Source organism: Anabrus simplex, chromosome 1 (genome assembly GCF_040414725.1).
Source record: "Anabrus simplex isolate iqAnaSimp1 chromosome 1, ASM4041472v1, whole genome shotgun sequence".
NCBI lineage: Eukaryota > Metazoa > Arthropoda > Insecta > Orthoptera > Tettigoniidae > Anabrus > Anabrus simplex.
In genome coordinates this window covers 663,578,893-663,605,341 of record NC_090265.1, presented here as the reverse complement: position 1 = coordinate 663,605,341, position 26,449 = coordinate 663,578,893, and the positions used below count along the sequence as shown (strand labels likewise).

The following is a 26,449-nucleotide window of genomic DNA, read 5'->3' as shown; positions in this document are numbered from 1 at the left end:
CCAGTTGTTCATGGTATATATCTCGTTTGAAAGACGATGTCTCGACCTTTCATCTGAAATGTGTATCGAGTTGGTTTGTTTCGTCATAAATGTTATTCCCCTCATTCAGTTTCGTCCTGCTGCTTTCGGTCTCGCTGCAGCTTCATCAGTCCGTGTGACGCACGGCGCTCAGCCGTGGTATGACTGACAGTAACGTGCTTGAAATATTGTATAATTCAGATGAAAGTTTAGTCAGAAGTAGTAGTGACAGTATAAGCAGCAGTGATAATGAAATAGATGATGTAGCAGTGGTAAATGATGAGAGTGACGACGAGGAGGAAACAGTACTTGGAAATTTCGTGTAAGAGACTATAGATAATTATACAGGTCAAAGAGAAGTTTTCAACGGTGAATTCTGATTGCTAAATTCTCTAATAATACTCACACAGGTCACAGAGACAAATATTGAGCAATTACCTTATCGGGTTCAGTTGGTGAAAGGTTTGTTTACAAAATGCACTCGGGAGGGAGGGGAACGAAATATTCAAGGCCGGCGCGCATCAGATGATACAGTTCCAAGGTTGCAGGAAAGACATTTTATCAGGAAATTAGCACCCAAGAGTTGGAAATCCAAACCTCAGAGACACTGTATCCTGTGTTCAAAACATGGCAAAAAGAAGACGTCAGTGTACTGCTGCCAGGAGTGTGACTTGAGTCCCTGTCTCAAAGAGTGCTTCGAACTCTATCACACGGAACTAAATTACTAAGGAAATATGAAACTATTATGTAATTATCTGCATGTACATAGTTCTGTCATAAGGATTTCCAAATTTCGTGAAAATCGGGCTACTCTTATACTTGTAGTAACGCTTTAAGTGAATCGATGTATTTCAGTCGCGCGTAGTTGAAATCTCATCCGGCCGCGGGGTAGGAAGCTATTTAAATGGCTGCGACGCTGAGGGGTTAAACAGATTGAATATGACGTGAATCACGACTCTGAATTTACATGATAAGCGAGAAATCGCCTTAATGTGGAACGCGCACTACGAGGTTACACTGAATTTTCTCGCGTCTGGTTAAATTTCGGAAAGGCTATTCCCGAGTAATTTATGGTGAAAAGGTGCTTGGTGCTTGAAAGATGTTTTCATGATACATATGAGGTTAAGTTAGGTTAGGGGACTGTTTGAATAAGAAAACCGTAAAGTTTGCCACAGAAGCCACTGGAGTGATACTACTCCAATTCTTCCGAATGAAATTGAACATCCACATTAATTTTGTCTCAGAATTAGAAAAATAACTTATGAATAAGCTGTAGCATGGAAATCTGTAAAAATGCAAGTGTTGAACAAATGGATTGCCATTACATACTGTAATGTGTATGGGGTTTTCTCCGACTTTCCAAAAAATCGGATACAATGACAATCCGCTATAGAGAGTAAATTTTTTGCCGTTGTGAACTCTCGCTATAACAGACTTCTACTGTACTTTTGATCAGCAGAGGTGGTGAACGGCGTGCAGAAAAGCAGACGCTGAGGGCAAAATGCTAAGAAGTACGTATATTTTGCTTAGGTGCCAGAATGTTAATACTGTATGTAAATACTCACCTCACTGAAAGCATGATCAGATATCAAATGACCTAAAAGAGGCAAAGCTCCAATTGTCAAATATTTCTCTATATTATCAGCAATCAAACTATTACAATCCAGAAACTGAAGAGATGGGAGAGAGTACCTGCAACATAACAAAATTAAGAGAAAAGTTACTACGTCATACATTATCACTACTCTCTAACAATTTGAAATTTAACAATTGAAGGGTTCAGTCAGAGTCAAAAGCTACACACAGGACTATTTTTTAAACTGATGGTTGTGTTCTTTACAACAGATATCTCCATACAAATTATCAGCGACAAGTTAAAATATGATATAGATGTTGATTTCCATAGGGAATCTGAAATATTTTTTCCGAATGAGTAAATCATATCATCTGATGGCCAAGCAGGCATCAATTTTTGATAAGGAGACAAAGTCTCTCATAGTGCATTGGCACTGCCGGTGGCTACAATTAGCTTATGCAGTGGCCTCCATGGTATGCACTCGCCAGCGTCTTGGTAATTGTGCTAGGTACCAACTGATGAGCCCAGCCTAGCACACAAGGGCGAAACGCTGGCAACCAGGAATGAGTTAGCTGGAAAATTTGTAATGTCCAATAATGGACCATTTATATTGGTAAGTTAAAATATCATAAGTCAACATTGTTCTCTGTTATCCTGCTTGTCTCACAAATCTCTGGGAGATACAATCACAAGCCACCAGAAAATGGCAGGAGAGAAGATAAAACTTCTGTATCATTCTCAAGAAAATTAAGATTTAGATTATGTCCAAACTTTAGAAAAAAATGATAATGGTATTTTTACTAACAGTAGAAATTTGTGAAATCCCAAAACAGCACATCAGATCAAAATCTGAACAGATAGGGGAATTCTAAATTTATTTTGATCAACCTTACCTTAAGTGGCTTGTGACTGTCTCAGGAAATATATTCCAGTGCTTCAAAATATTAATTATTATTAATTGTTGATTCATATTCAGCTGAAAATATATTTAAATATGTTGCTTTTCAAGTTTCATAAAGATATAAGAAATTCTGCATATTCCAATTACTATCTGCTTACTTGGGACAGTGTCCGGCTCCATGACCAACAGGTTTGATTCCCAGCTGGGTCGGGGATTTTAACCTTAACTGGTTAAGTCCGATGGCTTGGTGGCTGGGTGTGTGTATTGTCTTCAGCATTAGAATTCCTCACAGCTAGGGCCTCATCCCTACATACACACAGGTTGCCTATATGGCGTCAACTGGAAAGACTTGCACCAGGCCTCTCTGGAGGCCACACACCATTATTATTGTTATTATTATTATTAGTTGGAACAGTTATTACTGTTAAAATTATCATCATCATCATCATCATCATCATCATCATCATCATCATCATCATCATCATCAGATTCCTAATACAGTTGTAATTATTTTATAGGATAATCTTTTAATTATTTCCCAGTTACTATAAACTGTATTTAGTTTTACGTATTTGTTAATTATGGTTTAGTGTAAGAGAAGGCTTCAAAGCCTTAACTATACCAAGCAAAATATCTCAGTCGGTGGGTTAGTCAATCGGTCGGTCCATCAGTCAGTTGGTGGCTTGTGATTATCTCTCCATTAAATGTGATTGTAAATTTTGCTTATTGACAAGATATTCCACAAACTAGAGAAAATGAAATAAATCCTTTTAAACAAACCAAAACTAGGTAACCCCATTTTGCGTGACCTCGAATCAATGTAAACCCGCATTTAATGGAAGAAATTTCCACTCCCGAAAATTATTCTGTAAGAACAATGCAATTTTGTGTTCAATTTAACGTAACTTACAATAGGGCAAAACCTGCATTTAGCGTTAAGGAAATGTTAAAATTCTCAAATATTTATTTCTATTAGTTTTGGTTATGGGACATTTAAGAACCTTTGAAAAAATGACATAAGCTTGCTAAAGATGATTCAAGGCAGAAGAGGAATTTAGAGCGCGGGCACTTAGCGCTATAGTGAGATATTGGACTCAGATGCTCATCCGATCGCAGCCGCTGTGGCAGAAGAGAACCCCCATTTTAATGACAATATTATTATAACCCTCGAAAATTCCTATATTAATCTGTGCAGTATCCTTCGGTCACAATTAGAACCCCTTTACTGATTCATCCATTATTACGGGAAAATTCGGGCGTGTTAGTTTTAATCTGTTATTAATATTCATACACTCTACTCCAACGTTTATATTGAATGCAATCGATCATCTTCGGTATCAATTCCTCGCTACGTGCGAGTGAGTCGATCTTCAGTGAGCATGAGGTCTCCTCAAAACTCTGACTGATGTGAGGAAACATCAGGATAATATGTTTTTGCAATAAGTGCAATGCCTGCAGTTGTTAACTCCTTAGAAACGAAGCCTGAAGTAAACGACAGCTTAATTTTAATACCATCTACCAAAATAAAATAAGAATGTGATACTTCTTCTCAAGATACAGCGGTGTGCACAACTAATTTCAGAGGTTATGTTACGTACTTGCAACTTGTTAAATTACAGAAAGGCTGTTGCCGTGTAAATTTATAGTGAAAATGTTATCTACAGGGAGCTTGAAATATGTTTTCATAATACGTGCACGGTAAACCTAGGTTAGGTGACGCCGTATGAAGTAAGAAAATGGAAATCTTTGCCACAAGCCTCTGGAGTGATGCTATTACAATTTTTAAGAATGAAACTGAATATGCGTGTTCAGACTATTGGAATTAGAAAATACATGCTAATGAGTAAGCCGCTGCTTGAAAAACATCCACAAAAATGTTTAAACAAACCAATTACTGTTTCATACTGATTTTAATGTGTTTTTGTACGAATTTGGTGTCTTTCCCAATTCTTATGGAAAATCATGTCTAATGTTCTAAGAACAACCTTAAACCAAAGCAGTTTTGCATTCACTGACAAAAATCTGTCAAAATGAAGCACAAACCGTAACTACAGTACAGTGTGTAGGGTAGATATCTCCTTGTTTTATCGCTGTCACTGTGTAAATAGTGTATGAAGGTACAATTTATGCTAATACAGGCAAAGATCTCTGGAAAAGGTGTGCTTTCTAGTGAAACCTTGATTTAAGGTAAACCCCCATTTAAGGTTAAAAAAATCAGGCCCCTGTAAAAATGTTAAAACAGGGGTTCTACTGTATATAAATATCAAAATGTGGTCTAAATTTCTAATTCTAAAATTCGAAGTATATAAAAAAATTACAAATTTATAAATATGATTTTTTATACCCATGAAACTAAAGGGAGGAATGTACATGAGATATAATCAAAAGCCATGCGATGAAGCACAATGATGTAATTTAAATAATATAGAACTATTAAAATTCACTATATATTAACAATGACTGCTTAATGTCATACAAAATAAACTAAAGAACACTTCATAATAATATTGCACAGTAGTAAAGCATTTCTTGATTTTAGGATTTCATCAAACTTCGAAAACCCTCTCATCCAGAAATGTATTTTTTTGGCTTGTGACTGTCTCTGAAGGAACCCCCAATTTATACTTCATAACAAGAGACCAGGAATTTGGATCATGTAGCTGTCAGCTTGTATTCAGGAGATAGTAGGTTCGAATGGTCTTCCATTTTACACCAGGCGGATGCCGGGGGTGTACCTTAATTATGGCCATGGCTACTACCATCCTTGCATCGCCAAAAAGCTTCAGTGCCTTCTCCATTACTGAAGGTTGGCCACAATCACAGCAAAGTCTGCCCAAATGATAAGGCATGAAGTTAAAAAACATCCCACCTGCATTAAAATTACCGTATTTACTTGCATATTAGACCCCTTTTTTCTTCCACATTTATAGCCAAAATAAGTAAGGGGAGTCCAATATGTGATGACCTCAAATTTTGTGCAGTGAACACATGACTTCTAGGCTATAAAGAGCTATAAATTAAACATGTAAACATTCAACACTATTCTTTAACAAACTTATGAATGTATTCTGAGTTTTACAGGCTATTTTTGTTGGAAGGCAGTATTACTAAATTTATAAAGAATAAATGGTGAACACATGACTTTTAGTAAATATAGTCAGTTTTAGTTACTCTTATAATGTTATTCGTTATCTCATTAACTCCTCTGATGAAGTTGACATTAGGAAGGGCATCCGGTCATAAAAACTCTCTACGAAGATTCGTCTCACTTCAATACAATATCAATACAAAAGAACGTATTGACAGTCATTTGTGTCTTGTCAATTAAGTAGTAGGCCTACCACACAGTAAACCTGATCACTACTTTTACCGTATTTCACGGCATAATCGTCGCACTTTTTATACCAAAATTTTCGAAAAAAATTGTAGGATGCGACCATTATACGATGAATATTTAATACCAGTATTTGTATTACTCAAAAAATGTATTTATAACTAAATTGTATTTGATACAAATTTAAGATGCACGTAATACTCGCGTTTATACATCAAAATAATTAAAATAGTCTAAAACAAAATTCATAATTTTTCGCAACAATTCGGCGAACGTTTTTCCAACCTGAAAATAAAAATGAACGTATTAAGTTAATTTGTCATTAATTTGAGTATTAAAGTTAAAATATTACACTTGCAAAAAATTATCGCTTTGTTGTGAAATGCGGACTTACCGGTACGCAATTTATTCCAAATCTTCGGTGTCGCTATCGCAGGTTTCGCTATCTGATGCGCCGTCCTCACCTCTGTTAATACCAGTATCAGATTCTTCGTCTCCCTGCCACACTGCGTCATCTTCGGAACCGTCTAGTGCATATTCTTAGGCATCGTTTTCCCCTTGAAAATGATGTAAGGCGGCAACTTTCTCCCGTCAGCTGTAATGGCTAGCATTGCCGTGCATCGCATCTTCTCACTACCGCTAGTTTTCATTAATACACTCCGTGATCCTTTTAGCGCAATAGTGCTGTTGCGAGGCATATCAAAAAAGATTGGAGTCTGATCAGCATTACCGATTTGAGAAAGCAAGTACGAAGTTTCCTTGCGCAAACGTATGACAAATCGGTGAAAATTTACAATCTTGTCCGTGTAATCAGCAGGCAACTTTTGGCTTAGTGTTGTTCTCCTTCGCACTGACAGATTGTGTCGTCGCATGAACCCCTTAATCCACCCACGAGTCGCCTTAAACTGAGTTACCGGTATGTTGTGTTTGCGCGCTACCTCCTGTCCCTTAATTTGTAACATTTCATATGATACACTGCAGCCATTGTTACGTATTTCACTGACGTACCTAAACACTTCTTCGTCAATTATAGGAAACTTCTCTGTTTTAGGACCTCTAAACGCGCGTCTAGAAGGGTTTGTGCTTTTTAGCTTGTTTTTTTTACTTTCCGCCGTCACGCACCAACTTTTCACTCACAGAAAATTTTCTTTCTGCAGCTCTGTTCCCGTGCTGTTCAGCGAAGGCAATTACGCTTAGCTTGAAGCCCGCAAAATAGTTTCTATATTTACCCATAATCGCTTATAAATGCTTCACACGTTAATGTTTTGCGATATAAATGACTTTCCGTAATTGTTCACTATTAAAACAAATTATTTCTGCCAACACCCAAAACACAAATTAAAAACTTAAATTCTCACGCACACATGTCTACAGTAATCACGTAAATCTGAAACAAATAAATGCATCTGTGATCTGTCCATTCCAGAGCAGCCAATACTGTTAGGCAGCAAGGAAGCATGCAACAATTTATCAGTTTAGCTCGTTGGTTGCGACACACTACTGCGCATGCGCAAAGCTCGCAAGCTCGCTCTGGCTAGCGCGGTGTAGATCTACTGTATAGTTGACTGTATTCCGAGACGTCAGTAACAAACATTCATTTTTTTCAATTTCTTTTAAACATACGGTAATTAGGTTAATATTTCTTCCCAGTTATTGATGATTTTACATTACATTACTGACGAGTTTATAAAATAAAACTTTAATAGCATTGGATAATAATTATCTTGACTGCTTGGATAAAAGGTTTCATCCCATGCCCGGACACTTATGACGTAGTAGTAAGATAAGAGTTTAGCGATGACAACTGAGACATCGTAAATAATTCGGCTGAATAATTCCGTGGAAATCTACGTTATCGTCTTGGATTTCACTTCGTGCGCAATAACACAGGAGCCGGCCCCATGGAGCCTTACACGGAGGCCTCGGGTTCAATTCACGGCCGGGTCAGGGAATTTTACCTGTATCTGAGGGCTGGTTCGAGGTCCATTCAACCTACCTAGCCGGTATTTCCTGGCGACGTTGCCGATAAGCGATAACTTACAGCCTTACGTATTTCAAATGGGAACTCATAATATGTAGGGGGTGATTAAATAGTACACTGTCTCGCGACCACGTTGTCAAACTGCCGATAGCCTACCGGTAAGCATAATATGTAGGTGGTGAATAAATAGTACACTGTCTCGCGACCACGTTGTCAAACTGTCGATAGTCTACCGGTAAGCCATGCGTCGTATTATATACCGGTATTATTTATTTATACGTTGTGCAACATGTCGCAAACGTGACTGTGTTGCCAAATTGCCCATAAACCATACACGTATTTAAATTGCGCATTCATGTGCAACTTACGTTGCAGTTCCATTTACCTTTTAACCAGATTAGTGAACAAAATTTGGACGTGCGACGATTATGTAATTAAAGGTTTAAAGTCCGATTTTTGTATTGAAAATAAAGGATGCGACGATTACGCGGTGGCGACGATTATGCCGTGAAATACGGTATTTGAATTATCGTCGTCTTATGCCGCCAATTTCCCTGTTACCGGCGTGTCGTCATTCCAAATGACGCCATCTTCACGGCAAGCACGAGTATTTGAGATTCCTTCTTTTTGCAAATGGTTTCTGGAGATGGTCTCTGTTATTCCCAGTTGGTGTACGTGTAGCAGAAGACAACCCTTCTGAATAAAGCCGTGCTGTGAAAAGCGTGCCAAACCACCAGCTTATAACTAGCGTATGTTTCGAGTTGTACTTCCGAATGTAAAATGTAATGACTGGAAGCATTCTTTGGATAACCGTGGTTACTGAAAGCCAGACCTTTATTTTTAAGTTTATTTCATGCTTGTTCTCTACATATATGAAATCAGAATTTACCTAAGCAGCTGTAATGGCCACTGCATAGGCTACTTGAAGCCACCAGCAGTGCCAATGCACTATGAGAGACTATGTCTCACTTCCACGGTATGCACTAGCCTTGCGTCTTAGTAGGTGTGCTAAGGACCAACTGACGAGCCCAACTTAGCACATGAGGGCGAAACGCAGGCAACCAAGAATGAGTTGGCTGGAAAATTTATAATGTCCAATAACGGACCATTATATTGGTATTATAAATGTACTCATTCAGAACAAATATTTCATGTTTAATGTTCCCTATGTATAGTATGTTCTGTTAGGTGTCTCCAAAAATCGTAATAGTAGTTAGTGGGGACGTCAAATCAATACCATTATTATTATTATTTAGGTACGTTGGCTTTGATATAAGTTGTATGCTTTCGATCGACTGACGAAATCAGGTTGAAAAAAGGAAACAATTTTGAATTGCCGCTATCCATGAATACGTGAATATGCGTTACAACTGGGTGTTCACGTGCTCATGTGCTCCTGAGAGCCCACCGCCACTGAATAAGTGTAAAAAAAATAAACCCTGCATAAATGCAGAGTGTATGAAACAAGTTTTCCTGTATTTAAACTTTCACATGTACATAAAAATACTTTCTATGAGGAGACAAAGATGGCAAAAAAATTATAATTTAAAAAAAATATACAAAGCAAACCTGTTCAACATAACAAGCAGCTGAAGTAATTCATCTAAACAAACACCAAGGTATCCTGGATAGCACTGGCATATCTTCATTATAATCTTTAATTCAAAAGCAGCTACTTTTAATACTTTCACAGCAAGCTGTGAATCCTCATGACCCTGAAACCAAGAAATAAATTGAGATAATAAAATACAAACTTATGAATTAAGGCTTATAATGTCCAAAACTAGTATAATATTCATCTTGTACACTGAAAGCAAGAGGATGGAATCCAATGGTTTATGGATCTCTTTATCAATATCATGGAGAGTAAGAAGATCTCAAAGGAATTGAGGAATAATGGTGGAAGAGCAGAACTTACACAGAACAGAACCTGCACTAACATGACCAGAGACAATCTGGAATAGGGGCGGGATGATTATGATGATGACATCCTAGTTTACAAGAACAAAGGAGATGCACAAGAAAGCAGAAGTTACAGAGGGATCAAACTGTTAGGTCATGCTATAACACTTTTGGAGAGAGTCATTGGAATGTGGTCAAGGGAAGAGATCAGCATCACTGAAAATTAATTTGGATTTAGAGATTTGCCCTAAGAATGCTAATGGAAAGTACAGACTGTATTTAAAAAAAAACCCATCATCTTCACATATAAAGAAAAGGCCTTTGACCAAGTGCCATGAGATCTCCTTTCGTGGACACTAAAGAAGAAAAATGTCCCACAACTCTACATTAATATTATCATGGAAGCCTGAGAACTGTGAGATGCTCATGCAGAATTACATATGAGTTTGAAGTTAAGGTTGGTCTGCATCAAAGATAGCTCTCAATCTGTACCTCTCTGTAACAGCCATGGGGACATAGGTTCTAACAAGAAGCAGCTTCTTGCTGATGATATAGTACTAGTGGCTGAAAACGAAAAGGCATTTTAAGAGAAACTGATATCTAATATGATGTGTTGAAAAGAAATGGGCTTAACATAAGTAGAAATGAAACAGAGATCTGCACTGCAATTTCTCCATGAGTGGACAGAGTCGTGAAGGACTACAAATTGGTAATGAAGAAGTGATAGCAAATATCTTCCAGTATCTTGGAGCAGTGTTTCAAGACAATGCAGGTCCTGACAAGATGGCGGAGTAACAAGACTGTGTGTGAGGTCTCTTGAATTTCGGTAATCCGCGAGCAAAAACCGTTTTCCAGTACTTCTTCAAACGGCTAAATAGTAGCGGGACAAACTGATACTTGCGAGTGACGGATGAAACAGTTGTGGATCTCAGTAGTATAAGTGTGATTTGTGTTATTGTGTCTTGTTGGTGAAGGCATGGGAAATCAAAAGCGTAACAAAAACAAGAAGATGGAGAACTCACTAACACCATTGCCAGACCGAAACCAGAGCTGCGTAGCGGGAAAAAGAGTAACGAAGATTCAAGGAGAAATTACTGATCTTCAGGAGGCTGATTCATCTGACCTAACCAAGGAGGTAATTCAAGTTATGAGTAGCTCTAAATTCTTAGATGCCGTGTTGGAACGTCTAGTTGAAAAAGTAATTACTAGGTTAACTGACAGTATTGACTTTAACAATAAAATCATTACTGATCTAAAGGCAGAACTCAGTCAAAGAGATCAAAAGATTCGTGAGTTGCAACAACAATTAGACGTGCTGAATTCCAACTCACACGAAGAAGTTGAATCAATCAATCAATATATGAGACGGAACAACGTGGAAATCCATGGTGTGCCGGAAATACAAAATGAAGATGTTTACAGCATTATCAGTAGCATAGGCGCGGTGATCGGATGTGACGTGAATAAAAATGATATTGACATCGCACATAGGTTACCGTCCAGAAACCCAGCGTTACCGAGGCCGATAGTTGTGAAGTTTGTGAATAGATGGAAGAGGGCCGAATTGTTCAGCGCCAAGAAAAGAAGCCCACGAATTTCATCTCGAGCTATTGGTATTAATGCTGCAGACCAGCCGATCTATATAAACGAACACTTAACTCCCAAAGCAAAGGGACTCTTGAAGAGGGCAAAGGACCTTAGAACAAGAGGATTTAAGTATATATGGTCCAGAGAAGGGAAAATATTTGCTAGGAAAGATGACACCTCACAGATAGTACCCATACGGAGCATAGAGGACATCTTAAAATTAGAATCGGCGTAACTAGGTTATGTTATTCTTAGTTTAATGACATGAATTATCTAAAGATGAATATTATAGGTAACTTAGATGATTCAGAGATTCAGTTAAATGATCTAGAAGAACTAAAAGAGAAAATTCATAGCACACGTATTCTGTATGTTAATGCTCAAAGTCTTCGTAAAAAGTGGCTAGAACTGTGCACTCTAATAAAACAAACTCATGCGCCTGATATCATAATCATTGTGGAAACATGGCTATATCCTGAAGAAGAGAAATATTTTATGCTAAATAACTATGACAGTTATTTTTGCTCTAGAAATTATAATAGGGGAGGTGGAATTCTTATCTATATTAAATCAGAGCACCAAGCCAAAGATTTATTGTCAATTAACTGTATAGAAAAACCATACAACATACTATTAATAGAAATCAGTGGGTTTCAAAGGGAAATACTTATCATAGCTTGCTATAACCCACATTATAAATTCGGAAAGTCCTTTCTAAGTGAACTTGAAGAATTATGGAACAAGAATAGTAGGCACTTTTGTGTTACAATTGGGGATTTTAATATTGATAAAATATCACAAAATCAGCAATCTATTGAGTTGAGTAAACTAGGAGAATGCTATGGCCAACTACCATGTAATAATATATATCCCACTAGAGTAACAGAAAAGAGTTCTACACTTTTGGATCATATTTATATTAATGCACCCTGTAAAAAAATTGTGTATAATGTTTACAGTGACTTCAGTGATCACAATATACTGGTCTGTGATCTTGACATCCCAGTAAGAGATAGTAGTAGTATTTTTAAATATTCCACCACAACACACACCCTAAAAATAGACATTAAAAGCGCCAGGAAACTTTTATCTAAAAATCCTTTGATACTTGATGCTAATGACAATTGTGAAACTACTGTTAATAAGTTAACTAATCTATTAGCAGAAGCCAGCATATCCAGTTTTAAGAAAATAACTGAATCAAGGCATAAAAACTCAGGATGTCCATGGATGACTCCTGAACTCCTCAACCTCATAAATTATAAAAATAAAATCTATGGGAAAATCAAGAGACAGCATTATAGGTTGGGAAGGGGATGCCAGTATGTCTCAGAATATCTAAAAGATGAATATAAAATACTCTGTAATAAGGTCACTAAACTCAAAAGAGAAGCTGAAAATTCTTATTACAGTAACAGGTTAGCTTCTAGTAAAAATCCATGGAAATTAGTTAACGAGATACTTCAAACAACAAATAGCAACAATAGAGATATTCAACTAAAAATTAATAATAATATAATCACCAACCCCTGTGATATTTCAACAACATTAAATAAATATTTTACTAGTATTGGTCAGGATCTAGCTGTTAATTTGCCTACAACCAACACCAGTAATCCATATAGTTATCACACAGCTCCAGGAAATTCTTTATTCTTGTACCCAACTGACAATGAAGAAGTAGCAAGTATGATAAAAGAACTAAAAAATTCCAGTAGTTGCGATTGTTATGGTTTAAGCAACAGAATTCTCAAACAGTTATCAACCGAAATAGTTCCATACATCACTGCATTTATTAACAAATCGTTAGCTGAAGGTACAGTTCCTACATTGTTAAAAATTGCCAAAGTTATACCCATCCATAAAGGCTTAGATAAATTAGACATAAACAACTACAGACCAATCTCTATCGTGCCCATTTTAGCCAAAATATTAGAAAAAATTGTTAAAATAAGATTATTGAAATTCCTTCTTAAGAATAATTACTTTTATAAATATCAATATGGTTTTATTCCAAATTCCAGCACATATAATGCTGTTGAGGATATTATCATTAAACTGCAGGAAGCTCTTGATTCACAAAAATTAGCTTCTGGGTTATTTATAGACTTAAGAAAAGCCTTTGACACAGTTGATCACGAGATCATGATCAGAAAACTGGAAGATGCAGGAGTAAGAGGTGTAGCATTGAACTGGTTTAAGGATTATCTCAGTGATCGATCACAATTCGTCTCATATAAAAATGCTAAAAGTTTATGTCTTCCTATATCAATTGGAATTCCTCAGGGATCAGTACTGGGTCCAATTTTATTTCTAATATTTGTAAATGATATAGGTTCCCTAAAATTACAAGGACAATTATCTCTTTTTGCAGATGATACAAATATTTTCTATGTTGGTACCTCTGCTAAAGAACTTGAGGTAAAAATGCAGTATGACATTAGATTACTACAAACTTGGCTTTCAAACAATAGACTATCCATTAATCTTAGCAAGACCAACTACATGATTTTTCACAAGGCCGCATGCGCAACTCCTCTTGATATTACATTAACATTCTTCGATCATCCTTTACCAAGAGTACAATTTACCAAATTTCTAGGTTTAAAAATAGATGAAATGCTTGACTGGAACGAGCAAGTTAAAACTATATGCAAAAAAATAACTCCAGCAATTGGAGTGCTTCACAGACTAAGATATAAATTCAACCATAAGTTTTTAAAATCTATTTATCAGGCTCTCATTGAAAGTCACCTGACTTATATGATTCATGTTTGGGGATGTTGCAATAAGGAACTATTTGAGAAAGTTGCCATTTTACAAAAAAGAGCACTAAAAATACTTTTTAATTTACCACCCTTAACACCTACAGATTATTTGTTTAAGAAATGCAGACTTCTACCACTCCACATGTTACGTGATAGAGCTTCAGCTATGATGGTATATAAAATTAAGCATAATTTGGTTCATACAAACACTATCTGTATTACAAATTCTGACATACACTCATATAACACTCGAGGAGCAAAGAGAATCCATACCGAATTTGTAAAAACTAGTAAGTATGGTTGTAACTCCTTATGGCACTACTCTGCGAAGGTGTACAATGCTCTTCCAAAACATATACAACAGGCAACAACAATTTCAAAATTTAAACAAAAAATAAATAATCAATGGACAAAAGAAAATGAGCAGTAAATCTTTCAACCAAGTAATGTAGAGGGGTATTATATACTGTATTTATATTTGTGAGACTGTAATGTATTTAGAAATAAGCTATTATTGTATTGTCAATATTTTGTAACTCTGCCAATATTTAATCTTGTATTGCGCCATAAGAGCCTCGGCTCAGGTGCCCTTTCTTAAGTAAATAAAAAAAAAAAAAAAAAAGACATCATGAATAGGATAAATAACAGCTGAACAAAGTGGTGGGCAGCAACAGGAATTCTCTGCAATCAAAATGTACCACTCCACCTGAAATGCAAAATATATAAGATAATGCCAGCCATGCTATATGACTCTGAATGTTGGGCAACAAATAAAAAATAAAAAAAGACAAATACATACAAATTCATTCACAATAATGGAATACAAGAGATCCAACATGACCCAACTGATAAATTTCAAAGCAATATAAAACACTAGCAATCCAAATCCAGACTTCATCCTCACCAGAGAAGAAAAAGAAATCATCACAAATCCCAAGATCCCAACACTAAGAGACTTCTCAAAATATACTAAGACTTACGGCCTATCAGACCAATACTAAATTGCAAAAGCACACTTAGTTACAACATAAACAAACAACTCAACAAAATGCTAAAAGAAAAGTTGTCAACATAAGATGACAAGTTGATTAAAAACAAATTAGAACTAACTAAAGAACTAAATAAGCTGAAAATAATGGAAAGCACAAGAATGATATCTCTGACATCACCAATATGTACACTAATAATAATAACATATCAATAGAAGAAACAGTTAAAATCATAGAAAAACATCTTAAAGAAAACAATTCACCATAAGAAACAAAGGAAATAATCAACATGTCAAAATAACCTTAAGCCACACGGCTAACTCGCCCGGTTCACCCTATTCTGATAATGTAAAATGTGCATTACAATTACAAAACAACAAACAATAATGAATATAATATAAGTGATTTAAAGATAATAATTGTTTAACAATTTAAAAAACCTACAACCTGTGTTCCAGTCAATGACTGGGTCAGGAATGTAATGAATGAATCATATATAGGCTATTAGTGCGATGGGGTCACCACTCCCAAAGTGTGTTTAACAGTAACAAAAATGGGAGCTCTTAAAAAAATTTATTTATATATTTTTGATGATGATGATGATGCTTGTTGTTTTAAGGGGCCTAACATCGAAGGTCATCGGCCCCTAATGGAACGAGATGAACGACATGATATATGACTGTTAAAATTTTAAAACGTATCTGTTGTAAACAAGATAAGGTTTACAAAGAACACAACTTATTTATTTGCTTCACACAGAATTCTACAGTATGTACAGGAATAAAACATAAAATTGTCTTGAAGCAAAGTAGATGATTAATCTTGAGAGAGTTTCTGTTTCTATACACTATGTACACTCTGAATATATTTACACTCACTGGTATCTTGAAAAGATAGCTCTTGGAAAAGATATAGTTCGTGATAGTTGAAAACTATCATTTGCACTAGCATATATTAGCTAAGAGAGTTCCTTCTAACTTGAAGTGTCTGAGTTCATAATCTTCTACTAAATGAAAGCTATGTTCACAATTAGAGAATCTAATGTGTGTGTCGGAGCTTGATTGAGCTTGGGGAAGTGTGGCATACAACATCGGGGCTCGACATGGATGAAGGAACGGGTAAATGGAGTAGTGACCTGAGGTGAAACCTCATACTACCAGAATTCCGTCCACCTGGTCGAGACACATTTTTAAGAGGAGTAGCCTCCGTGTTCGACGTTCAGTGTATTCTGGAGCAGGACACTGGGGAGAATCCTGATGAGTGACAGACAGGAAGCTCCTTATATACTGCACACGACGTAACAGACACGCGCACTGAAGACTGCGCGTCGAGTCTCGAATGATCCACGCTTGCGTGCGTGCGGCTGGCAGGCGCTGAGTGAAGAGAGCGGAGGACATACAACACCCTCCCCTCCTAAATATGCCGATACGGCGTGAAGCGGCGGCTACGATGCTGGGCAAGAGCTTCTGACGTCTCTGTTGTATTGTCCGGAGCTGTGACTGGGCGGAGTGGCGCTGCATCGTCCTGAAAGGAACCCGTGGTTATTAAATGGTCTAAAGCTCGTTCAGCAATAGATTTATCTGGCTTAACAAGAGAATCAATAGCCGGATATGGACGGTAGCACAGGTGTATCTGGTCCTGGTGGCAGCAAATGCGTTTCTCAGCAGTCCGAATTTCGTAGAGACGATGGCCCAAAGATCTGCGGATGACACCAGGTAACCAGAGCGGGTTTGACTTGAACGTCCTTATGTAGACCCTGTCGTTGACGGTGAACTTTGTTGGCGAGGTCTTAGGCTGGGCCGGAAGAGGCTGCAACAGAGAAAGTAAAGTTCTGTGAGGTCGTCCATGGAGCTTTTGTGCGGGAGTGAAATTATCAGCGCCGGGCAGAGTTCTGTAGTTGCTTAAGAGTTGTAACAATGCTTGGTCTTTAGTTAAGCCTGAAGAGACAGCTTTTTTCATACTTTTCTTAAAAGTTTGTACAAAACGTTCAGCTTCACCATTAGATTGAGGGTGAAAAGGCGGTGCTAGGATATGGCGAATGCCATTATATGTAACTTACAGAAGTTCTTAAAAGCAGTAGCTGTAAATTGCGGTCCATTGTCAGAAATTAGAACTTGAGGTAAGCCTTCAGTTGTAAATATTTTCTGAAGAGCACGAATGGTAGCTTCTGTAGTAGTAGTCGAATGCATATCCACTACATAGGGAAAGTTCGATAGAGAATCTATGGCGATGAGCCACATGGAATTGAGGAAAGGACCTGCGAAATCGATGTGAACTTGTTCCCATGGAGAAGTAGCAGGAGGCCATGAAGCTAGATCAGAAGACGGGGCATTCTGATTAATTTGACATTGTTCACAATGGCGGATGAGCTTCTCAATGGCGGCATCAATACCAGGCCAATAGCAGTGTTGACATGCCAGTTGCTTAGTGCGGGATATACCCCAATGACTTTGGTGTAACAAGTCGAGAACTTGTGTCTGTAGACTAGGTGGGATAACCACTCGGAAGGTGGTGCCGGTTTCGAGGAGTATAACTCCGGCACGAGTCGTAAGACGATGCTGAATACGATGATAAGGCGCAAGGTGGGCAGGAAGTTTGTTCTGAAGGGGCCAACCATTGCGGATGTAAGTACGTACCGTAGCAAGTGTACTGTCCTTATCCGTAGCTTTAGCAATGCAGGTAGCGTCAATAGGAAAGGTGGATACGGTGTCTTCGAGTTCTATGTCTAACTGAAGACATTCGGATTCTTGAGAATCGAAGGCGGTATCAGGACCGACTAGTAAATGAGAGAGGTCATCAGCATTACAATGCTGGGATGTGGCACGATAGGCGATCTGATAGGAATAATCAGAAAGGAACATGGACCATCTTTGAAGCTTTCTGAGGGAATGCTCAGGGATCTTATTACCAGGATGGAATAAGTGTACTAGAGGCTTGTGATCCGTAATGATCAGGAAATGGTTGCCATAGAGATATTCATTGAAACGGCGAATACCAAAAATGATTGCTAAAGCTTCTTTTTCTATCCGGGAGTACCGACGTTGATGCTCATTAAGTGTCTTCGAAGTAAAGGCGATGGGGCGTTCTTGTCCGTGACGATCCTTCTAGGAGAGAACGGCGCTGACGCCGTAATCTGATGCGTCAGTAGCTAGCGTGATGAGCTTGCCAGGCTGAAAATAAGTGAGTTTAACAGCTTGAACAAGGGCTTTGTTGATCGTTTGCCAGGCCTGTTGGCATTGCGGAGACCACTGAAATTTAACACCTTTTTTGCGTAAGGCGTTTAATGGAGCTGCAACTGAAGCGAAGCGGGGAATGAACTTGTTACAGTAGTCTGCTTTGCCTAGGAAGGATTGGAGCTGCTTGATGTTCTGTGGTACAGGCATGTTTACAATCGCCGAGACATTCCGTTCACTAGGTTGAATGCCGTTTTTATCGAGGATGTGTCCCAGGTAGTGAACTTGCGGCTGAAAGAAAGTGCATTTAGCGAGATTCGCTCGTAGGCCATTGTCTTTCAACTTCGTGAGAAGGAGGCGCAGATTATGGAGATGTTCTTGATGATCTGCGCCGGTCACAATAATATCATCAAGGTAGTTAGCACAACCGGGAATGGAGGCGGTGAGTTGAGCTAAATAGCGCTGAAAAATAGCCGCTGAAGAAGAGACGCCGAACGGGAGGCGCTGGAGCTGGAGCAGTCCGATAGGAGTGTTGAGTGTGAGAAATTGCTTGGATTCTTCGTCTAAAAGTAGCTGTAGAAAGGCTTCTTTAAGATCCACTCTAGAGAAGAATTGTCCACCAGCTAGACGATGGAATAAATCCTCTGGACGGGGAATTGGAAATATATCTGTGTCGATTTGTGCTTTGATCGTAGATCGGAAATCACCACAAAGTCGTACATTGCCATCAGGTTTCTTGATTACAACTAGTGGAGTGGTCCATTGACTGGAATTGACTGGTACCACTATTCCAGCTTCTACCCATCTTTCTAACTCCTTAGTGACCTGGTCTTGAAGTGCCAGGGGTACTGGACGTGCTTTGAAAAAGTTTTTGGCGGTTCCCAGTGTAGACTGTATATAGGATAATATCTTTTGTTTATTTCCACCTAATCAATACATTACAAGAAGTATTGTATTGAATAGGTGGAAATAAACAAAAGATATTATCCTATATACAGTTTATGAAACTTTCAATACGGACGAAAAATGATTTTCATCACTTCCGAGTGTAGAGTCGAAGACTTCAGGAAACTGCTCGGGGAGAGCCGTAATATCAGAAGTAGGTTGCAAAGTAGATACCACGTTGATATTGTCATGAATCTGGAAGCCGAAGAAATTAAAGAGATCCATGCCCATAATGTTCGATGCGGTGTAGTTGTTGACTACGAGTAGTGGAATGACCTTCCGAATTCCTTTATAACTGGCTGGAAGCGTGATTTGGCCTTTAATGTCAATCTTCCGTTTGTTAAATGTAACAAGCTGGATGTCAGCTGGAGAGCATGAAGGTGAACCTAAGTCGTGATATGTAGCCAGGTTAATGATAGAGACAGGTGATCTAGTGTCTAACTGAAAATCGACAGAGCGATCAGAGAATGATAGAGGAACGATGATCTTGTGAGAATTCTTGGTGGGAAGAATAAGATTTATCTGATCAACTTCCATGTCCTGTCGGGGCTGTATATGCTTTGGGCGCGCTGCAGGAGTCTTAGCAGGGCGGAGCGAACTCTGACATACAGTCTTGATGTGTCCTACTTTATTACATCGTTCACAAGTGGCTTTGAAAAAACGACAGGCACGACGTTCATGATGTTTGAAACATCCTCTGCAGGAAGGCAGGAGTTGCGACTTACTCTTAGAAGTGGGCTTCCTTGGAGAAGAACGAGAGGGAACCGGGCGAGAATGCTTGGCAGAGAGCGACTTGGCTGCGCAGTTCAAGGTAGCAGAGGACTGGTGGGCTGGAGTAGAGACTTGAGCGACTTCGTGTTTAGAAGCTATTTCTGCCGCAGTCTTGGCAGTAAGTTCATATACCGTAGCAATACGCTGGACGTCTTCTAAAGAAGGGTTACTCTTCTTGACAGCGTCAAAACAAACTTTGTCCTCAGGAGTATGCAGAATGACCATATCCCGAATGAGGGAATCGGTATAGGGCGTACCACAACCGTCCTTGGAACATTTAAACTGGCAGGGTTTAGCTAGACCTCGCAATTTCGCTATCCATTCAGCATGAGTCTGATGCAGTTGCTTTCTGCTCTGAAAAAATTTGTAGCGAGCGGCCACTATGTGCGGGGCTTTAGCATAGTGTTCAGTGATACGGGCCAAGAGCTGTGCGAACGGCACTTCAGAGAGTTGCTCCTCTGGACCAAATTTTTGTAGTAATTCGCACGTAGCATTGCCAACCGAACTGAGAAATAGTGCACGTTGGCGCTTGTCATCCGTGATGGAATGGCATATGAAATGTTGCTGTAGGCGGGCGAAATAGACTGACCATTCTTCCTTAGCCGGATCAAAAGCAGAGAACGGAGGAATTGCTGAGGGCTGTGTAGAAACAGAAAGAGTTTGCATAGCTGTGAGCAATGCCGCTTGTTGTTGCTGCAAGAATTGCTGTTGTTGCTGCTGTAGAGCTTGCAATACGGCAGCTAGCTGCTCGGCTGTAGCCATGTTGAGATGCGTGAGAGAAAAGAACTTGTCTAGCAGCGTGTACTAAGCTGGCTGTAGGCGAGACCTTCGCCGGAACAGCTGGGAGTGTGTGAGAGAGCAAGCAAGCTGAAGCGTGCCGAACAGGTGCTGCGAGTGAGAGAGAGCCTTGGAATGTCGGCTGACTGTCCGTAGTTCGACGTAGGCTAATAGTTGCACTGTAGAAAACGCTAACTGCTGGTAGGGGCCGTACAGGTTCCAATGTGGAGTGGTGATAGTTACGGAGTATAGTGTCACTGTGCCAGTGAGTGGACGATATCCTGTAAGAGTTTGTTGCCCTGTCGCGAATGAGTTGACGACAGAATGCAATCAGTTTTGTACCTCGTTTCGAATGAGCGGGCGACACACTGACCATTGTTTGACTTCGTCGCCAATGTGTTGGCAGATGGCACGTAGTTTTTTTTTTTTACCTCGTCGCCAATGAGTTGTGTTGTAAACAAGATAAGGTTTACAAGAACACAACTTATTTATTTGCTTCACACAGAATTCTACAGTATGTACAGGAATAAAACATAAAATTGTCTTGAAGCAAGCAGATGATTAATCTTGAGAGAGTTTCTGTTTCTATACACTATGTACACTCTGAATGTATTTACACTCACTGGTATCTTGAAAAGATAGCTCTTGGGAAAGATATAGTTCGTGATAGTTGAAAACTATCATTTGCACTAGCATATATTAGCTAAGAGAGTTCCTTCTAACTTGAAGTGTCTGAGTTCATAAGCTTGTACTAAATGAAAGCTATGTTCACAATTAGAGAATCTAATGTGTGTGTCGGAGCTTGATTGAGCTTGGGGAAGTGTGGCATACAACATCGGGGCTCGACATGGATGAAGGAACGGGAAAATGGAGTAGTGACCTGAGGTGAAACCTCATACTACCAGAATACCGTCCACCTGGTCGAGACACATTTTTAAGAGGAGTAGCCTCCGTGTTCGACGTTCAGTGTATTCTGGAGCAGGACACTGGGGAGAATCCTGATGAGTGACAGACAGGGAGCTCCTTATATACTGCACACGACGTAACAGACACGCGCACTGAAGACTGCGCGTCGAGTCTCGAATGATCCACGCTTGTGTGCGTGCGGCTGGCAGGCGCTGAGCGAAGAGAGCGGAGGACATACAACAGTATCCACTGACTAGAGTTAAAAAAATGATGAAAAATGAGTATGAGATTAAAATAATCAGTGGATCTAATTCGCAATGCCTTATTTTGAAATAAAATAAGAGAAAATACAGGAGACAAAGGAATAAGGCATTGCCTGCTAGTACAGATATATAAACATACTTTACATTAGGGAAAATACGCAACAGAAACTAAAATGAAGTCAATGATAAAAGCGCAATTGACACAAAGACATGAGCACAAAGGACATCATTACATATGATAAAACAGACCACTATCCCTCATAAAGTGGATGACGAGGTCTGCTGATTGCTCCTCATCTCGCAAGATAAGGGATATGGTATCCGGGAGGTTAATACTATGGCGAAGATCGACCAGGTCCATGCACTCCGTAAGGATGTGTACCACGGTAAGATGGTCGCTGCACATACACACCGGAGGGGGTTCTCCTTTCAAAAGATGCGAGTGAGTCATGATACCATGGCCGATCCGAAGACAACATAATACCACGGCTTCCCTCCACGAAGCCTGAAGGGAAGTCTTCCATACCTTCGTTGTTCCTTTTATCGCTCTCAGCTTATTGGGAAGTGGAATGGCCTGCCACTCCATCTTCCAATGGGACATAACCAGATGTCTCAGATGAGAGCGAACATCACTTGCTGGAACCTTGAAAGGCAACGGGGGCAGTGACTGCTTTCTTGGAAGCCTGATCTGCTAACTCATTTCCCTCTATGCCCATGTGGCTTGGGACCCACAAAAACGTGATTCTGGTGCCGGCATCCAAACACCCGGCCAGCAGGTCCTGGATCCGCTGCACAAGAGGGTGTCGAGGGAAACAGGTATCCATAGACTGGAGCAAACTCAAGGAGTCAGTACAGACAAGAAAGTGTCAGCGCTCATTGTACAGTGCGTACCACAGAGCTGCACAGATAGCATAGAGCTCTGCTGTATACACACTACAGGTTTCCGAGAGAGCAAAAAGAAACCTATTATTGTCGACAACGAACGCACAGCCCACCTTCGTATCTGTCCTTGAACCATCTGTGTAGACGATGACTGAACCTGGATAGCGGCCAACAACGGACAGGAAGAGCCTCCAATAAATCGAAGGGTCCGTGTTTTCCTTCGGGCCAGTGTGCAGATCCAGGATTATTTCAGGTCGTCGTACGACCCACGGAGGTACCCCACTTGGTTGTCTGACAAGGCAAGGAACCAAAGGTACGTCAAACAATCTGTAACTACTATCCAAGCGTATTCCAACCGGCCGTGTTGCTCGAGGACAAGCAGCGTACAGCAAACGGTTGCCATTGTTGAAAACACAAGGATAGCTTTGATGAAGTGGTATCTGTCGCAAATTTGCAGCATACAAAAGTAAGAGCTGCTGTCGCCTCAGGTGTAAAGGCGGCACACCAGGCTCAGCGAGCAGGCTGGCGATTGGGCTTGTATGAAAAGCTCCCGTCGCCAACCTAACCCCGCCATAGTGGATGCTGTTCAGCTTCGCAAAAACACTTGGTCTTGCTGAGCCATATGCTGCACTGCCGTAGTCTAACCTGGATAAAATGTGTGGCCTGTAAAATCGTAGGAGCACCGCGTGGTCAGTTTCCCAAGTAGTGCTGCTAGGAAACTTCAAGAGATTAAGCCTCTTGGTGCATTGCACTTTTAGCTCCCGCACGTGTGGCTCCCACAATAATTTACTGTCAAAAAGGAGCCCAAGAAATCGGTAGGTGTCAACAACTGGAAGAACGACATTTCCTAAATAAAGCTCAGGATGTGGGTGAAGAGTACGTTGACGACATAAGTGGACAACAGAGGTCTTTGCGGCAGAAAACCGAAAGCCGTGTTCTAAGGTCCACTGCTCCACCCTCCTAATAGCTTGCTGTAATTGTCGCTCTGCGACTGCCATACTGCACGAGCTATAGTGCAGAGCAAAATCGTCCACATATAGCGACGGTATTACTGCTGGACCAGCAGCAGTGACAATACCGTTTATGGCAATCGCGAACAGAGTGACACCAAGGACCGATCTCTGTGGGACTCCATTTTCCTGATCGTGGTATTGCGAATATGTCCTCCCTACTCGGACACGGAATAGACAGAGGGGCAAAAATTCGCAATAAATACCGGCAAGTTACCTTGGAATCTCCATTGATGCAGGACTGAAAGGATACCATATCGCCATGTGGTGTCGTAGGCCTTCTCTAAGTCAAAGAAAACTGCTACCAAATGCTATTTGCAGAGAAACGCATCCTGGATAGAGCTCTCCAGGCGTACCAAGTGGTCAGTGGTGGATCGAACGGCTCGAAAACCACACTGGTACTCGGACAAGAGTCCTTGTTTCCCCAGACACCACACAAGTCGGCGATTTACCATCCTCTCAAATAGCTTTCACAGGCAGCTTACAAGACAAATAGGTCTGTAACTTCCTGCGTACTTAGGATCTTTGTCAGGCTTGAGGACAGGAATGACGATGCCCTCTCGCCACTGAGACGGAAAATCACCCTCCATCCAGATTCGGTTGAACAAACGAAGGAGATATAGAAGACTGTCCTCACTAAGGTGTTTCAACATCTGGTTATGGATGTTGTCTGGTCCAGGAGAAGTGTCCTTGCAAAGCGCTAATGCACTGCGGAGTTCCCACTCCGTAAAGGGCACATTATAGTCCTCAGAAGCATGAGTGGCAAAACTGAGGTGATGACGTTCTGCCTCCAGCTTCAGAGCGAGGAAATCATGATGGTAATTCCCGGAACCAGACACATCCGCGAAATGGCTAGCTAGATGGTTAGCAATCAAGAGTGGTTCAGTGACGATATTGCCTGCAATGGAAATTCCTGGTACAGAAGATGGTCCTTGGATACCCGAAATACGTCGAAGTTTAGTCCACATTTGAGATGATGGAGTATGTGATGTCATAGACGACACATATCTCTCCCAAGAAGCTTTCTTACTTTGTGAATAAGGACTCGCGCCTTAGCGCGGAGTTGTTTAAATGTTACCAAGTTGGCCACAGTAGGCTGTCTACGGTGACATTTATGAGCTCGACGGTGTTCTCTGATAGCTGCTGCTATTGCTTCGTTCCACAAGGAATGAGTTTTCGACGAGGAGGACCCGAGAAGGATAGAATGGACTCCTCAGCAGCAGCAAGAATAACTTGGGTGATGTAAGTTATTTCCTCACCGACGGTCCGAATGATATCATCGTTAAAGACAGCTAGTGATGTGTACTTTGGCCAATCTGCATGTTTAAGAATCCATCGAGGGGGAGCCTCGACGGATTTATGTTTCAACAAAGTAATAATGATGGGAAAATGGTCACTGTCACAGAGATCATGTGTATTCCACCGAAACAGCAAAACAAACATTCGGCTGCATAGACTTATGTCTATGCGAGAATATGTGGCGTAACGTACACTGAAGTGTGTTGGTTCCCCTGTGTACAAAATACATAAATCCAGCTCTGTTACTAATGTTTCCAGCTCTCTTACCCGGGGGCAAGGCGTCTCAGAGCCCCAGATGGGGTGATGGGCATTAAAATCGTCCAACAAGAGGAAGGGAGGTGCAAGCTGATCTATAAGATCAGTGATATCATTTATGTTAACAGGCTGGCCTGGTGGAAAATAAACATTACACACTGTTGCTATGACAGGCAGAGGAACCCGCACCGCAATAGTTTCCAGCGGGGTCCGTAGAGGAACCTCTTCGCTGTAAGTATCAGAACGGACAAAAATGCCCACGCCGCCAGATGCCCGGTGGGCATAATATCGTTCTGTCGAGTATAGTCTGAAATTTCTCAAGACTGTATGATGACCAGGTCTGAAGTTGGTCTCCTGAATACAGACTATACTCGCTGCGTACTCACTAATTAGCTGACGTAACTCAGCAAGATGCCTGTCATAACCGTTACAATTCCACTGTAACAGTACCATAGTGTGGACTAGAAAAGGAGTGTTAGGTTATGAGCGACAAAATTCTCGCAAGCCTAAACACTATCAACATCTACATCCGCAGATGTAGAGGACAGCACAACATCCATCCTGTCATCAACAGACGGCGGGGATGCCGCCCAGAACTTCGACGTTTTTCGGGGGCGAGCAGGTCCCCTACGAGGAGAGCGCGCAGGTTTGGGAGCAGGAGTACCTCCCGGCGCAGACTCATACCCCCCCCCAGGTGGGGGGCTAGACTTCTCCTTCGCAAAGAAAGTGCGAGAGCAGTCAGCAAGGGCACTCTTCTTTGCCGCCTTCTTCTTTTCTGGTTTAGACGGGCTGGGAGATCGTTTCTCAGCCCTGGTCGACGATGCCGCCTCCGCCGGCTGGGGCATGGCTTTCGCCGACCTCTTAGGGAGGGGAGACTTAGCCTTCCCCTCTTGCTGTGCCGGCTGGGAACTGCCAGCCGGCACAGACTTCTGGTTGGTCGAAGGTTGGGTGGTCCCCCCTTCAAGCTTTTACTCTTTGTGACGTTGCTGGGAGCAGCAACAGTCACCTTGGGCGAAGCGATCAGCACAGGTGACGATGTTGAAAATGACGAACCTGGAAGACTCTAAGCTATCATGCTGTAGTCAAGTGTACGGGCAGGTGTATTCGTGGAA

The 26,449-nt window shown here is 40.5% G+C and overlaps 1 protein-coding gene across 1 annotated transcript in view; it reads right to left on the bottom strand.

The window, feature by feature from the left end:
• LOC136885577 (FIGNL1-interacting regulator of recombination and mitosis) overlaps window positions 1-26,449 on the bottom strand; it is a 127,075-nt gene that overhangs the window by 30,188 nt on the left and 70,438 nt on the right. The window contains exons 7-8 of the mRNA XM_067158269.2: window positions 9,380-9,525; window positions 1,584-1,710 (exon numbers count right to left, since the gene is read on the bottom strand). Coding sequence (XP_067014370.2) covers window positions 1,584-1,710; window positions 9,380-9,525 — 273 coding nt within the window. The remainder of the gene's footprint in view (window positions 1-1,583; window positions 1,711-9,379; window positions 9,526-26,449) is intronic.